This window comes from Haliotis rufescens, unplaced genomic scaffold (assembly GCF_023055435.1).
Source record: "Haliotis rufescens isolate VD_foot unplaced genomic scaffold, xgHalRufe1.0.p SCAF_19, whole genome shotgun sequence".
Taxonomy (NCBI): Eukaryota; Metazoa; Mollusca; class Gastropoda; order Lepetellida; family Haliotidae; genus Haliotis; species Haliotis rufescens.
The window spans coordinates 24,172,576-24,188,921 of record NW_025963879.1 but is presented as its reverse complement, the minus strand read 5'-3'; the positions used below and the strand labels follow the sequence as shown (position 1 = coordinate 24,188,921).

General features: G+C 41.0%; 2 protein-coding genes across 3 annotated transcripts; both read right to left on the bottom strand.

Annotated features, from left to right (window-relative positions):
- Positions 1–1,783: 1,783 nt before the first annotated feature.
- LOC125371656 (atrial natriuretic peptide receptor 2-like) lies at positions 1,784–4,248 on the bottom strand. Of its 2 annotated transcripts, none has more exons than XM_048398752.1 (2): positions 2,852–4,248; positions 1,784–2,001 (listed from the first exon to the last, which is right to left on the bottom strand). In XM_048398752.1, exons 1-2 carry the CDS (start codon positions 4,211–4,213, stop codon positions 1,891–1,893), a joined length of 1,473 nt encoding a protein of 490 aa, XP_048254709.1. In that variant the 5' UTR covers positions 4,214–4,248; the 3' UTR covers positions 1,784–1,890. The 2 variants fall into 2 exon arrangements, with proteins under 2 accessions (XP_048254709.1, XP_048254710.1); XM_048398753.1 differs by lacking the exon at positions 1,784–2,001 and adding an exon at positions 2,267–2,436.
- Positions 4,230–6,022, bottom strand: LOC124135396 (phosphate-binding protein PstS-like). The gene is made up of 3 exons (XM_048398717.1): positions 5,715–6,022; positions 4,426–5,405; positions 4,230–4,276 (listed from the first exon to the last, which is right to left on the bottom strand). Exons 1-3 carry the CDS (start codon positions 6,020–6,022, stop codon positions 4,230–4,232), a joined length of 1,335 nt encoding a protein of 444 aa, XP_048254674.1.
- Positions 6,023–16,346: the final 10,324 nt, after the last annotated feature.

Here is a 16,346-nt window from a genome sequence, read left to right as displayed (position 1 = left end):
TGATTATCAAGTGTATTTGTTCCAGTGCAGATATGCAGAAAGATCAGTTTGGATGTGTTTTGAACACATGACGTATCCTACACCAGGAGATCGATCTGACTTGGTTGTGGTTCAGGGAAAATTGATAGCAAATTTATCCAGTCAGTTGGGGTTGGGGTGGCGCCGCCAGCATATTTGATGTCCCATCCCAACGGTCAGTTGTGAATGGAGTTTGTAAAAAAAACGGATTTAAAAGAAAAGTCTAACAAATAACAACGAAAATCTTTACTTGTTGTTATTTAAAAGATGACAGTTATACTTTAAATATATTGCGAGCTAACTGCAAGACCTATGTTAATTAACGCTTGTCAGGTTTGACAGGTAGGTTTTCAAATTCACAAAATCTAGTTTTTAAGCTACTTAAAAGGATCAATTACGATGCGCAAAGATGTGCAATATAATTATTATTATTTTTAAACTGTAATAGTCGTCTATGGAATCGTTATAAAATTTCTATGTACTTGCTGGGCAACTACAACTATCGTTGAGTCTGATAATGCTGCTCCTGATTTGATTATAATTACAAAGTGACGTCCCTTCCTGAAATACCTGCAACAGAAGACGCCAAAAGTTCGAGCGTGAAGAATACGTTCAAACACCAAATATAGGTAGTGACAGTAATTTGGACTTAATCTATAAATTAACTTGTCCAGGAAAGTGTTACGTAAGTACTTAGTAAGAAATAGTTTTTTCTTTATTGGATTTAAACCATGAAGAAATGTCGGAATTAACCACTCTAGATCTCCTACCACTGCGGACAGCCTAGTACCCCCGTCACAGGCCAGCGTCTATGTAATGAATCGTCACGTCTTACACAGTCCATTCAAGATATAGAATATTTTTTCATCTTGTTCCTTTTTGACACTTTTAGATAAACATGTGTCATAGAATGGTCATCTTCCTGAGGCAAGGGGGTTAACTGACCATAAAAGTCCAGTTTCTACCCTTGCCGAACTTGGCCGGAATTTCCGGGCTCGATCGTAACGTCACCAGTGGCGATTACGAGTTATGTCCCTACGATGTCCCTCCCATTGACCAATCAGATTCCACCTCTCATTTCACTTGCATTCGTTCAAACAAAATGGCGGCATCCAGCCAAACCAAAGTTCGGCAAGGCTAGATTTTTATGGTCAATTAACTCCCTTGCCTCGGGATGATGTAGAATGGTTAACTTTTATTGACAAGATTCCTAAAGCTTCCGAAGAGTAGGAGTTGTTTATTTTATGAGTCATCAAAATTAAGAAATTTCGGACAAGTCCATTTTACGAACAAGTGGTTTAAGTTTGGTATTTCCCGCATATTCTCACAATCACCACGTCGATAATCTGTACCTTTTCTCCGAATACCAATTGCCACAGTTGTCCCACTTTTGGATGCGATCGTTCGACCACTGCGTTTATCTGCGTAACCCAGCTACGTAATTGAAGAACAACTTACCAGACACTTCCCTCTACAAAATAACGCCGTCCATTATATGACGTCATCCATGTGCAAGCGCATAATCGAATCACCAGAAGTGACGTCATGACAGGACAATGTTTTATCTTGAAATAAACCACGCTTTGTTCTTCATTGTTCTTTGCGATTCATCGCGTAGCTGTCTTATATTTCACAAGATTCGAATGGCGTCAACAATGCCGTCCGGATGACGTAAACAAGACACTAGTGGGCGTGAAGTGATATTTGCACTCGTGCACATATGATTTTTATTAAATGGGTTATTTATAACACAATGGGTAATAATAGATAATGATATCTCAAACAGTTATAAAATTCATTAGATTTCGGGAACGTGGGCGAAAACCGAAGGACTCAATCGATCACGCCTGAGGCTGACAATAATAGCGTCATTCATGGTTTAACAAATCCTAACATGAGTAAAGCTGAAACCTGGGGCCTCTTCATGGAAATCTCAAGCATCCACTTATCGTAAGTCAGTATGTCGTTTGTATTTCGTTGTTTCTGCAACAGATGATATGATGATGATGATGATGATGATGATGATGATGATGATGATGACGACGACCACAGTTGTCAGGTCGGGGGAGTGAGTTAGTGAGTGAGTTGGGTTTAACGCCGCTTTTAACAGTATTCCAGTTATATCGTGGCGTGTCAGCTTAATTTGGGAGGAAAGCCCGAAGTGATGCAGGTCTCAGACGTTTACCACTTCGGTGAAACCCATGAGCACGGGTATGGTGCTGACAAACCTAGAAACATAATCGGGGCGAACCGGGATTTGAACCCACAATCATAGGTTTCTGGCGTGCCCAAGGGACGCAACTTTGCACAGCGAATCGCGGCGCCTTAGACGACTGGGCCACCCGTGCCCCCTCAGGTCGGGGGAAATGTGCTGGATATCTGCCGACTTCCGATCAACCAGTAACTTCTTTCTTTTACCTGAAGAACAGAATGGAATATAGGAAAAACATACGAACAAAATCACCATATCATGATTTTGCTTGCTTATTCGCGGAAGTTGAACTAATGTATTCAGGGACATCTTATTATTATGATTATGTTTATTACGATGTAGTACGATGCTACGCAATCAACCAAGACATCGAGCCTGACCACCCGATCCACTCGCGCCTTACGACAAGCTGAGGTTGCTGGGGAAACGTGTCAACCCGAATCACCACGGGATGCATGAAGTGTACACAGAGTCAACTACAACAAATAATCATCAAGAACATCCTACCATCAAACATGCTACAAAGTTGAAGTCCTCATGCACTATTTTCAACAAAATCGGAGTGAATTACATCCTTTCCACACGCCTTATATTATGACATGCGGGTAAAGACCAGCTTACCCTTTCATCTGGCGACTTCGCAGGTATTATTGTAAACTCTCTGGTTGTCTGTATGGCGGAACATGTTGCCTCGGAGATCTGTATAGTCATTGGCGGTGTTGCATTGGCGAAAGTGCGAGCTAAACCCGAAGTTTTTCCAAATATTGTATACTTCATGAGAAACTTAGGGTCAAGAACACCCGCCATTCCTGGCCCAGTGGCGACGCCTATCTTCATCTTAAGCTGACAGCCGTTATGTTTGACAATAATTGACTTTGTAATCACAAGAAATGCAAGAGCAATTCGCGAAAGGACAATGGCGTGGCCATTTCGCCTCGTCGGAAGCCCTGACACCACGAAATAGGAATCAGCAGAAATGTCGTATTTATGGACGCTTTCCTCAGCCAAAACGTGATCAAACGCCATGTACAGATCCTTCAACATGGTAGCAATATCAGGAGCGTTCGAGGCTGCTATTATGTCTGCAAAGTCGTGTATAACAGACACCAGCACTGAGGCCGAGTCAAACTTCTCCAGAGAAGGGGTAGCTCCAGCTGAGAACGACATGGCGATTTCTGCGGGTAAAGCTTTGTAATTATCAGTATCGGTGGACTTTGTGTAGTTTACATCCCACACCTGCGTTTCTTGTAACTTTTCTTCAAGTTCATTGGTATAATCTTCAAGAGCCTTCATCATACAGTCCATAAACGTTTTGTTTTTTGGATGGGAGTTTTTGAGCATGGTGCATATTCCAGTGAACGAAGGTCGCCCAATGGGGTCCATCTCCCACGCTCGCTCCATGATCTCCCTCGATGCTACTGGGGTGTCGGGGGTGAACACAGGACGCATGGACGTCGATATGACAGCTTGAAGCACATCATTGGGCGTCTGTGTTTCTCTGTGCTCAACGTACGGTGCCTCTCGTGTAAATATTTCCTGCATGACAATGGCGAAGCTGTACACGTCGCTGCCCTCGGTTGGCTGAACATCTAATCGTAATATTTCTGGGGCCGTCCAGAACTCTGGCATCTCCCATTCATTGGCACCGAAGACGTCTCGGTGAACTGCCTGCTCTTTCACGTCATTGGCTAGCTTGACGAAAGACCATGTCCCTACTTTAACTGTCCAATTGTCATCCAGAAAACAACATTTAGTGGTAAGAAGGCCATGGGAGATTCCTTGCTTATGTAGGTATTGCATACCTTTTGATATGTTCAAACAGAGGGCATACTTCATACTATTGTTCATGTTAAATCTAGAATTTTTCAGAAGTTCGTACACAGATTGTTTCGAGCAGTATCCGTCTGCTGTAGAAAAACAGTCGTCAAGATCTGTTAATCCATAAAACGACACAACGTTCCCGTGGAGAATGAAGTCTCTCATCCACAGAATATCACGTTTAGTAGAAGATGACAGGTGGGTTGTTGTCTTCATGAAGGGCAATGGCTGGAATTGGACAAGTTTTCCTTTCCACTCTCCCACCTTCAACGTTCCAATTGGTCCGATGCCTTCAGAGGAGACTTCACTGAATGTTCCGAGCGATGGATGAATTTTGTTACTGTTTGTTCTGGAACTAGAATCTGCCAAGGTCTTACTTCTATTGGAGACTCCAAGGGATATTGTACTTGCTCGAATAAGCCACTCGTTTCGTAACAAGGCTTGATGAAGACGGATCTGATGTCTAACAAGATACAGTATGATGATGATAATAGCTATGAATAGAAGGGGAGATCCGACGTAGACAGGGACTCGCCACGTCTGCAGTGATAGCTGTTCCTCCTCCACTATGGCCACGAGCATGCTGTAGACATTCTTGCCGTTACATGTGATTTTCTTAATGATTCTTTCCATTGTCATCGTGTAGACCTCTGCCGACAGGGGTACCATGTACAGGTCCTCGCAATCCTGTCTTGGAATAGTTGTGGTGTAAAACCATTCAACATAACGAACTAGTTCTATAGCTGATTGACAGTTGGTCATGGATGTCTTTTTCACAATGATGTAGGTGTAGCCAGAGATGGGATAGGAATTAAATCCTGTTGGATTCGCTAACGACAAGGTCATACGTTCGTCAAAGGCGCTAGCGAAATCATTCATGGCATTTTGCACTGACTTGACAGACGCTTCAACCGTGTTCCCTGCCTTATTCTGAAGCCTGGCAAATGAGACTTTTGAAGTAACCGCATCCGACATAACAAGGTACCCGATGGAGAATTTGTTTGACAGAATAATTCCAGACACACCGCGATTGGTTTGCCCAAATTGAGTCACAACTGACGCGTTCCAGTAGAAGGGTTTTTCGTTGTCATCGACGCCTCTCGAAAAGACTCCATATGTAGCAGCCCAGTGTTGGCTGACTGAGGCAAGGGCCCGCGTGAAGATCTCAGTTGTACCTGACTTGTCTCGGCGTGCCACCACAATAATCTGTTCGTTAGGTAAGTCTACACCAGGGTTGATGTCGGCGATTCTCGAATCATTCCACCATCGAATGGCACCACTGTAGATATCCACCACATTATCCATTTTAAGGTTTAGTTCAGATATTCCCTTAAGGTAGAAACCAATTACTATCGACCTGAAAACAAAAATTGATATAAATGGTTGATCACTTGTACATGTGTTTGTGTACATGAAACTCAATACTTTCACACTTTTAACCTTTGTTTACACTCATCGGGAATGAGTAAATGTCTAAACGCCCCACTTGATTCTTGGAAAAGAACATTTTTAGGTTATTTTTGTATAATCAAAATTGAATTTTCTGTTAGCAAGAATCATATTGCTGCAGCATATTCAACCTCATCCCCTGTTGAGTAAATTAAGAAACTATGTTGAAACTTGGTTTATAGAAATTACTTCTGTCAAATTTCCATTTTCCCCTCACCCAGCCATTGCCGGAAACATCTGAAGGTCGGGATGGTTTGCGTAATCTTCTTCCGACAGCAGAGAATCTGAGCCAGCATAGTCGACTTCCGGTCCTGTCGTTCCCTTGATACGCTCTTTTCCTCCCCCACTTCCTATAATCTCGTATTTCATCTCCACCGCGCTGAACCTGCTTCTGTAAGACTTGTATGCTGGTAGCCATGCTCTGTAGACGTCGGCGGGGAAGGACGCCCCGGCACCGTTCAGCTCGACGGCGGAATAGGCGCGGCCGAGGAGGATGGCGAGAAGTAAGCAACTCAAGGCTGTCATTCTGCCGTCATCGGACAATGCTGAAATACACCACAGAAGGACAAAGAATGATAAAGGCCTTAAATGCCGCACAAAATCGGCATAATTCAAGAAATGAGCAAAAACAGGTTTTCGAAAAGGCTTATCTTAGAGGTTTTCATGAATCAATTTGTAAATATTTGAACATGTGCAAGAATTTGACCTAAGCAGATTTCCCCAGGACATGTAGATAGAGACTTTACACACCTTTGGTAAAAGACTTGCTCATACTTAGAATTTCTGTTGGAGTTGACAAAACATAGGCGATCTCATGTCAAGGACCTTTTTTCCACAAATCAGAATTGTCCATATTTGACCCCAGGGTTTCCACAAATTAAAATTGTCCATATTTGACCCCAGGGTTAGCAACGCATATGATGCAGTCCTGTTTGAATAAATAAGCTGGATTGGATTAATGTGTCTTGGATCTTATTTAATCTTCCATATATCATGTCAGTAATTTCCTTGATTATAATACCATTGTTTCCTGTTCGTTGGACGAAAGATGGCATTATAACCAGAGAGATATTTAGGTTGAAGAATTTGGTAACATGTCTCTTTGAAACCATGAAAACATCGGATAAGTCAGGTGCAGTAATTAGAATGAGGGCACCAATGGTGCGCCCCTTCTTGCTGATACGTATGTTTCATTACGCATATGGTCAGGTATGTTGATGATATGATATCGTTCAATAATGGTAACAAATGAAGTTCCCTTCCACTGATTTACCAACCTGAACTAGAAATAAATAAAGGAGACCGGTGAAACCGCCTCACCTGTTTTATATTTAGATCGACGAATATAGATTCAGGGTGACAAAACACTCTTCACAAGACTGTATGACAAGAGAGATGACTTCCACTTTCAAAAAGTTCATTTTCCATTTATGTCGAACAATATTCCAGCAGCTCCAGTCTTTGGTGTCTTCGTGTCACAACTTTTGAGGTACAATCGAGCATGCCCTTTCTACGAAGATTTCAAAGAGCGTCCTGCGACGCTTGCTCAAAATCGGTTTGATTAAAGTTACAAGGCCTCAGCAAAGCTTTCAAAAACGTGTATAGCAGACGCAAAGGACGCATCGGTGACACACAATTCGGACCTTACCATATGTTCTCGTGTTTTTTAGTTAAATTGACATTGTGACGTGCCACCGTCACTATTTGATAGAGTTATAAACACCTGCTCATGATACAGTCTAAATATTCTTCCTCTCGGGAATCCACGTACTTCCTGTCTTGTTCGTGGCGGGGTATATGGGATTTATTCATCCTCCAAAGCGGGATACATAGTATTTTATTAAGATCACGTGAACCAATCAGATCTAATCATTCAGACATGGAGGTGTGATAAACTATTTTATCAAGATCACGTGAACAAATCAGATTTTATCAGTCTGACATGAAGGTGTGAAGTGTTTTATCAAGATCACGTGAACCAATCAGAATTCATTCTTCTGACAATGAGGTATGATAAAGTATTTTATCAAGATCACGTGAACAAAACCGATCTCATCATTCTGACAAGGAGGTATGATAAAGCGTTTGGCGCCTTAATGACCTATTTATGAGCTGTCGTGTAATTCTGGCGGTGGCCAGTGTGTTCACTTCTTAATTATTATCAACTGCCGTGGGTCGTTTGGGACACAGGCGGCAGCAACTTGTTTCTCAAAACCGGGCCAAGAAACTCTGATGTAGAGATGGATTCGCAGGTTCGACGATAAGGACAACACCCTTGCTCAAGGTAAAGACATCCGACCAGAAGAGTCACCTTGGGCCTCCAACATGCTTAGAAAAAACTGAACTACTATATAAGGTATGTGTACCTTCCTTTCTGTCTCCAACATTCACCAACAGCTCAAAAGCCTCAACAAAACACACCTCCTTTCAACTATTTCTACACAATTTATCGAACATTCAACCTGTACATTGTCACAATGTTCGATTCTGATTACAATAATAGGCATTGGACAGTTGATACAGAGGATGTTCCATTACGACATGTTCTTCGAGTGATAAAACGTAGAAGATGGATTATATATAAGAGCCTTGTACTTTTAGTCTAGTGACATTCTCTTGTGAATCGATGAAGAATGACAACAAGTGCATTTTGCAAGACATCAAGACTCAACCATGTACCCAGACGTTGACATGTACCTTGTAGTACTGAACAGACTGGGTCTGTCGCATACAACTGTTTGAAAACTATCTCACCCCTCCCTGGCGGTTGAGTAACCGAATGGTTAAAGTGTTTGTTTGCTCATTCATTCATTCATTCATTCATTCATTCATTCATTCATTCATTCATTCGTTCATTCATTGTCGCAGGTTTTCATGTCACGTACTTTCAACACATCATCCCGCTATCACGGCGGGGGGACACCAGAAATGGGCTTCACGCATTGTACCCATGTCGGGAATCGAACCCGGCGTGACGAGCGAACGCTTTAACCACTAGGCTACCCGACCGCCCCTGCTTTATATGTGAAATAATGTGGAAGCAAATTCTGTATGGCAACACAGAAATAAAAGTAGCAAAGAGCTGCTTCCATTCCAAGGGCACATACCCTCATTTATATATACGGCCGTGGTTTTCAAAACACGTTGTAATCATGAAAGTTTATTTATTTTTCAGGAAGCGGCATATAAATACAGATGAACGCGGATAGTTCAGGATTAAGAAAGTAATTGTTTTCTTTCTTTACATAGGTTATAATATCATATACATAGATCAAAGTATCATCTCCATAGATGATATGTTTTTAGACAGTGGCACTAATAGTTTCCATACAAGCCAATAACAAGCATAATGCCTATTCAGTGCGGAACGACAAAGTTATAAATAGATACGTGAAGGACTTCTCGAAGACATTCCGTGCAAGCACTTAGCGGAATGCTCAGTAATCTGTAATCATATTTCCTACTTTCACAGGAGTCACACCGGCCATATGGGCTGACGACGTTTGATGCTTCCGGTCCAATTAAGTAATGCATTACCGGTCAATAACCGGTAATTATCGGAAAACGGAAGCACTGCGTCTTGACAAATTTGTTTTTGAAACTATTTAGAAAGGTCACGGACTGTATCAGCCATTCGCACAACATCATCGATTGCCTTGTTTTATATTGAAAAAAAAAGTTCATTTTAATGATATTACACAACCAACAACGGTGAAGGTTCAAGGTCAGGCGAAAAATCACCAGAGAACTTGAACTTTGAATTTCTTTAACAATAAGTTTATTCGTGGTCAAGTTTTTCATTCACCCTTCTGTTTTGAAGTATTACACGTATTTAATGCTGATCAATTCCTGCCTTGTAAAGAGAGATTTTTTGTATGATCTCAAATATTTATTTGTTTATAGGAGTGAGTGTTTGAGTTAATTTTAACGCCGCTTTGAACAGCATTCCAGTTTCATCACGTGTGTCAGCTTAATGTGGGAGGAAAGCCCGAAGTGATGCAGGTTTCAGACGTTGGTGGAACCCACGAGCACGGGTATGGTGCTGACAAACCAAGAAACACAACCAGGGCGAATCGGAATTCGAACCGACAATCATTTGTTCTAATGTACCAGGGGACGCAACTCTGCAAATCTTCTTCACAAATCTGAAAGAATGATTAATGATTACTGTAGCACTAGCTCTCGGCAAACATCTGTATAATGATGTTCATCAGTTAATGACTACACCAAATACACATAGACTTTATCTCCGTAGGTGTCCTGCCATCAGGTAGCTAACAACAAGAGACCACGTGGCTGAATCCACAGGTAATCCCCTAACTGTCACCTTCATCTCACTGATGGAAGCAAACCTGCCAGTTGATTCATGGTATTAAGTACACTGACAGGACGGGAGCTCCTCCATTTGCCATCACCTGTTGTTTAGGAATTAGACTCCGTACAGTTAGGCCTGCTGGTTGGTGGACGATGGAGACTACCAATTTGTTTACACGCTGTTTTAAACATACCTTTCATACCTTCATACTTTTTAAAAATGTAAATACATTCATATTCCTTTACATTTCAATTCTTTATTTCTGTCCTTGAGGCCAGTAGCGGAGGCAAGTCGTCCAAGGTTCAATCCCGGTTCGACCCGATTATGTTTCTATGTTTGTCAGCACCATACCCGTTCACCGAAGTGGTAAACGTCTGGGACATGCATCACTTGGAATACTGTTAAAAGCGGCGTTAAACCCAACTCACTCACTCACTCACTCACTCACTCACTCACTGATTGGGACATGTATAGTGAGTGAGTTGGGTGTAACGGCACTTTGAACAGTATACCAGTTATATCGTGGCGTGTCAGCTTAATGTGGGAGGAAAGCCCGAAGTGATGCAGGTCTCAGACATTTACAACTTCGGTGAAACCCACGAGCACAGGTATGGTGCTGACAAACATAGAAACATCGAGGCTAACCGGGATTCGAACCCACAATCATAGGTATCTGGCGTGCCCAAGGGGCGCATCTGTGCACAACGCATCGCGGCGCCTGAGACGACTGGGCCACACGTGCCCCCGTTACATGTAACCCTGAAACAAATATATCCAATACAGCCCATGCAAGTCTATAATGTTTGGCAAGTCTAGATTACTGCAGTATCTGAAAATGAAGAAAGTCTCTGGGGTTCTTTTTATTATATTTTATGACTATAATTTAAAAACGTTTTCTGTAAAATATGTTCATTTCAGAGACTAGATGTTAGTCTACTCGCGACGATACAAAGTAAATGAAGAATTTGTAATATACAACTCAGGTTCTAACTTAAATGCCGAGTATAAATCATATCTACTCTTAGATTGTAGACTACATATTCACTTTGAGTTGACATATCTCTAACGCTTCGTTTAAAATCCACCAGAACACTGTCCACTTCCTGGAAGATCCAAGCAAAACCAAAACCAAAACTAAACAACACATTTTTGAGTAGTTGCCCACGTATGACGATTATCACAATCCAAGACATGAAACATTTCCTATGCCTTACAAGAATATCTATTACTGGGCATATGTATAATCCTTAGGGGGCGGTCGTGTAGCCTTGTGGTTAAAGCGTTCGCTCGTCACGCCGAAGACCCGTTCGATTCCCGACATGGGTACAATGTGTGAAGCCCATTTCTGGTGACCCCCGCCGTGATATTGCTGGAATATTGCTAAAAGCGGCGTAAAACCATACTCAGTCATTCACTCACTATAATCCTTAGCCAAAATTTAATGTACCTCAATGAAGAATTTTAATATATAGTGTATCTTCCACATTCTCCCAAAACCATAGCACATAGAGTCGTGCCTTATATTCAGAAAACGTCCACAAGCAATATAATGTACCATCTCCATGCACTCAAGTCTTTGGTAGCCCCACGTTTCTGAACAGTAGAGTAAAATCGGCATTCCGGTCAATAACAATCAAATAGCCAAGTTCCTTCCATTGATGTACCCACCTGAACTAGAAATAGAGGAGACTAGTGAGACCGCCTCATCTGTTTTATATTTAGATCTATGCATAAAGATTCAGAGTGACAAAACACTCTCCACAAGACTATGACAAGAGGGATGACTTCATCTTTCCAAAAGTAAACCTTTCCTTCATGTCGAACACTAATTCCAGCAGCCTTTGGTGTTTACATTTCACAACTTTTGAGATATAATCGAGTATGCTCTTTCCACCAAGACTTCAAAGAGCGTCATACGACCCTTGCACATAAGTTGTTTGATCGCGGTTACAATATTCAAGGCCGGAGTAAAGCTTTCAAAAAGTTGAATTGTAGACATGTGGATGACATTTCCAAATTTGACGCATCAGTGACAAAAATGATGTTAGATGCAATTCCCTATTTTGACTTGTACTATATGAGCCCGTTTTTAGGTGAATAATTGACTTGCCTTAGCGTGTGTTTGTGACGGGTGCCACCAGTGGGGCAGGATACGTTCACCTTTTCGCGAACACCTGTTATCATTACTATTTGATAGTGATTCATAAACACATGCTCAAGATATAGTCGGAATCGTACAATCGACTTGGTTATGGATAATGGGTTTTGTCGCTTTATTATTATTAGTAGTAGTAGTAGTAGTAGTAGAAGTAGTAGTAGTAGTAGTAGTAGTAGTAGTAGTAGTAGTAGTAGTAGTAGTAGTAGTAGTAGTAGTTGTAGTAGTATTTACAGAGTAGAATAAAAATACAGCAAAGAGGGTTTGGGTGATCCTGGCACAGTCAGGCTGGTTGGGCTCATCATCAGCTCAGGGCCCTTGCCCCCTCTACACGCAGCCCAGACAGCGAATGGGACCTTTTCCCAGGAAGCGCTACCTAGTCGAACCCACCCAGAACTTTTCGGAAAATGTGAAGACACCCCAACACTGCAGCCTTCTGCGTTACTCAGATTGTCAGAAGGGCTGTAGCAAACACGGGTATTCTCCCAATGTCATTCAACAGATTGGGAAGTACCAAACCTTAGGCACCGAGAACAATTGGGAGTCGGACAACTTGGTACTTGGGATGCAAGCATGACATTTCGAAAGCGAGGTCCGCATATTTGCCATGTTTTTTTCTGAATCTTGTCAATCACAGTAGTGTCAAAAGGGACAGAAAATTCAATGATATAAATTATTTCTGAATCATCTGATTTATAAAAAAGGACAAGATCAGGTTTGTCGGCCGGGATACGTCTGAGACTGTATACGGGCCTATTCCAAAGAATTTTGAATTTATCATTTTCCATGACGCCCTCTACATATTCCGGGTTGTACCATGGATGGACCCCTGTGTCAAAAACCCAAGCATGGCGAAGACGTTAATAAAAGGATCGAGTCATTCCATCATGTCGCTAAGGATACTGTCTTTGTGCCAAAGCGGGGCATCCACTGACAATGTGTTCTTTTGCTGTGCCACAAGTAACAAATCGTATATTTAATACACGTCATAACCAATGGAAACAAGCGATATCAACAACGGATGGTTTGTTTGTTTGTTGTTTAACGCCGCACACAGCAATATTAGAGCTATGTGACGTCGGTATGTAAATAATCGAGTCTGAACCAGACAATCCAGTGATTGACATCATGATCATCGATCCACGCAGTTGGGATACGATGATATGCATCAACCAAGTCAGCGAGCCTGACCACCCGGTCCAGTTAGTCGCCACCTACGACAAACATAGTCCCCTTTTACGGCGAGCATGGATTGCTGAAGACCTCTTCTACCCCGGATATTCACGGGTTAACATGCTAGAACTCGCACACTGGTTAAAGGCTTCAAACATATTCAACTTTTAAAAATGAATTTGGCATTAAATTTGTAAAAATGTGTAAAATGAAACATGCCCCGTTCTCATAGGTTAACGGTACTTTTCAGATGCGGTGTTGCTCCTCTAAGAGTACAAACTGAAAGATATTATACTGTCCTTTACCTAGGAGAAAATGTTTTTATTATAAAGATTTTATTTAGGATGAATATCAGGTTTAACTACACTGCCCTTTATACTCTTAATACAGAAATCGCCTTTTTAACAAATGCATTCACGTTCTACATTAATGATGTCGAACAAGATAATTATATTTTGTCAATCTGCCCAAACCTGCTTTGATATTTTAAAACAACATATTGTCTTGTATTCACTTAAATGTAACATAGTTTCAGTATTTCAATTTAGTTTTTTTTAATGATACATTGTATACATTATATATCATAAATATATTTAATCTTGTATATTTATGTGTCCTATGTTGAAGTGAGGCTTTAATAAACTGCCTGTCTCTCTTCGTGTACACTATTTGCAGTTTCAATGTTCTGTACATCGAGATGATGTTGCCTTGTCTATAACACAATGATATATACGATAGGTTGAAAACAGAAAAGTACAACAGACCGTAAAAAATAGCAGAAATACTCGCCTCCCCTTTTCTAAAACACACTAAACATTCACACATTCGGAAGCTTTAGAAATGATCGGGTGTACTAATAGTGGACGTGGTACAACACTACAATGATCTTATTTGGTGATATAATTTCAACAAAATTACATGATTATTAAACGAAAATTGCAAAATCACAAAACGCATCCGACTTTTTGCAAAATAACATATAAATATATAATCAACATATAAATATATGCTGCTAGGGGATGGTTAACGTGTAAATGTAAGATGTAATATTGTAATTCAAAGCTACTTTCGATATAAAGATGACAATACTGAGAAACCTACCTTCTTTTGAATGAGATTATCAAGCCAGCGGTTCCCAAAGCTTCCGTTTATCATGAAAGAAAATATGTTATCTTTAGGCAAATAAATCCACACAGTAAAGGGCTCTGGCGGACGCTAGCAGTTATCGATTTGTTTAATTAATAACCCTTCGTACATTGTCGGTAGAATCATCTCAGGATTTCTATAGGTTCTGTGTTTATGAAACGACCAATGGGGACTCTTGTTACAGTTAACCCCAATGCCCTCCTGATATGTCGTTCAGTTTACTTACAGTGTACATTTTGGAAAGATGTGTGAGCCTTTAATCCTTTTATCTCTTATCGCCCATCGATCTGCCCTCGTGCGTAATTAGGGTTTAGGCTCATATGATCTAATTTCTAAACTAAACTTTTCCCAGATGATCTATAAACGCATGAGTAGATTTGATCACAGGAGAGCTAAAGCTTGAGTTCACTGAGGTGTATCGATACAGTGGAAGAGGCTACACGAGGCTCTATAGGGGATAAAGACGTAATTAAAGAATGCTAATTCATTCATTCTACGCAGCTTAAGCAGCTTAAATTGTAAACTGAAGATAAACCTATCATATGAAATCTTAAATTAATTGAGAATGAGTTATAAATTAAATGAAAATTAATTGAGAATGATTTATAGATATAATGAAATTTCCCTTATGAGCGAGTGAGTGAGTTTGGTGTAACGCCGCTTTTAACAGTATTCCAGTTATATCTCGGCGTGTCAGCTTAATGTGGGAGGACAGCCCGAAGTGATGCAGGTCCTAGACGTTTACCACTTCGGTGAAACCCACGAGCACGGGTATGGTGCTGACAAATCTAGAAACATAATCGGGGCGAACCGGGATTCGAACCCACAATCAGTATTGTTATTGTTGTACATGTATATTAGCTATTATCTTCAAACATGTAAGTCGTGATCGGGTGGTCAGGCTCGCTGACTTGGTTGATGTTTGTCATCGTATCCCAATTGGGTGGATCAATGCTCATGATGTCCATCACAGGATTGTCTGGCCCAGACTCGATTATTTACAGACCGCCGTCACACAGCTGGAATATTGCTGAGTGCGGCGTTAAACAACAATCAATCAATCAAACATGTAAGTTTGCTCTTTGAATTGATTTTGAACCTGATCCCCCCAGATGAGAATGAAAATGCTTATCCCACTTAACTACCCATTCCCACAAGATCTGATAATAAGAAGTCACCATGTGTGCATTCCCACATGACCTAATATATTTTGGTACCTTGGGTTTAAAAATTAGATCAAGTGGGATGACACCGTAATTAGTTAATGCTAAGTTTGTAAAGTGAGTGAGTATGGTTCTACGTCGCTTTAGTAATATTCAAGCACTATCACGGCGGAAGACACCAGCTTCACCCATGTAGGAAATCGAACCCGGACCTTTGGAGTGATGAACGAACGCTTTAACCTTTGGGCTACCCTACCGCCCGGTAAAGTATTGACGTTTCGGCAGTTGTTTTGATAAGATCATCTTATGATACGGGCCTCGTCCAAGTTTGAACAGTTTATTCCCAGAATTCATGGATATAAGAGTACCACCACACGGGCACAGGTGTCACAGAGCTCTAAAGAGTAAAGAGTTGCTTCCCTTAGGCGTGCCACGATCCAATGATCGTTGGTTCGAATCGTAGGTTCGCCCTGATCATGACCCCTGGTTTGACGACACTATACTCGTGCTCGTAGATTTCACAGACGTGGTAAAGGCTAATAACTGCATCTCCTACTTTAAGTTATATTGTGTTCAAAGTGGTGTTAAAAACAATCACGCACTCCCAATGATAATATTATTATTGATCATTCGTTAAAATAGCTCTCGAGGATGAAATATAACTTTTGTTTCAGAAGGTAAGAAATAAATAAGAAAAGTAATTATCGTTTCCTGACAAGCAAGTATAATTGGCAATTAACGTTATCCCTATCGGATTCAGCTTGTTAACGTTGATCAAAGACTGCTATAAAAAAAAGCTCTTTTTATCCCGAGTGTTTCAAACATGATGTCATCTTGAAAACAATTAATGAACGGGCTTTTGAACAAGGTTAATTACCTTTCAAGCTTATTTGGGAG

Excerpts from the sequence above, each read along its gene's own strand:
- LOC125371656 (XM_048398752.1), bottom strand. The coding sequence starts at position 4,213 with ATGAGAGACTTCATTCTCCACGGGAACGTTGTGTCGTTTTATGGATTA. Across the intron at positions 2,002-2,851 it reads CGAAGTCGCCAGATGAAAGG|AAACAACGAAATACAAACGA; the intron begins GTAAGCTGGTCT and ends CATCTGTTGCAG.
- LOC124135396 (XM_048398717.1), bottom strand. The coding sequence starts at position 6,022 with ATGACAGCCTTGAGTTGCTTACTTCTCGCCATCCTCCTCGGCCGCGCC. Across the intron at positions 5,406-5,714 it reads ATGTTTCCGGCAATGGCTGG|GTCGATAGTAATTGGTTTCT; the intron begins GTGAGGGGAAAA and ends TTTTGTTTTCAG. Across the intron at positions 4,277-4,425 it reads CCTTGGAGTCTCCAATAGAA|CCATTGCCCTTCATGAAGAC; the intron begins GTAAGACCTTGG and ends GTCCAATTCCAG.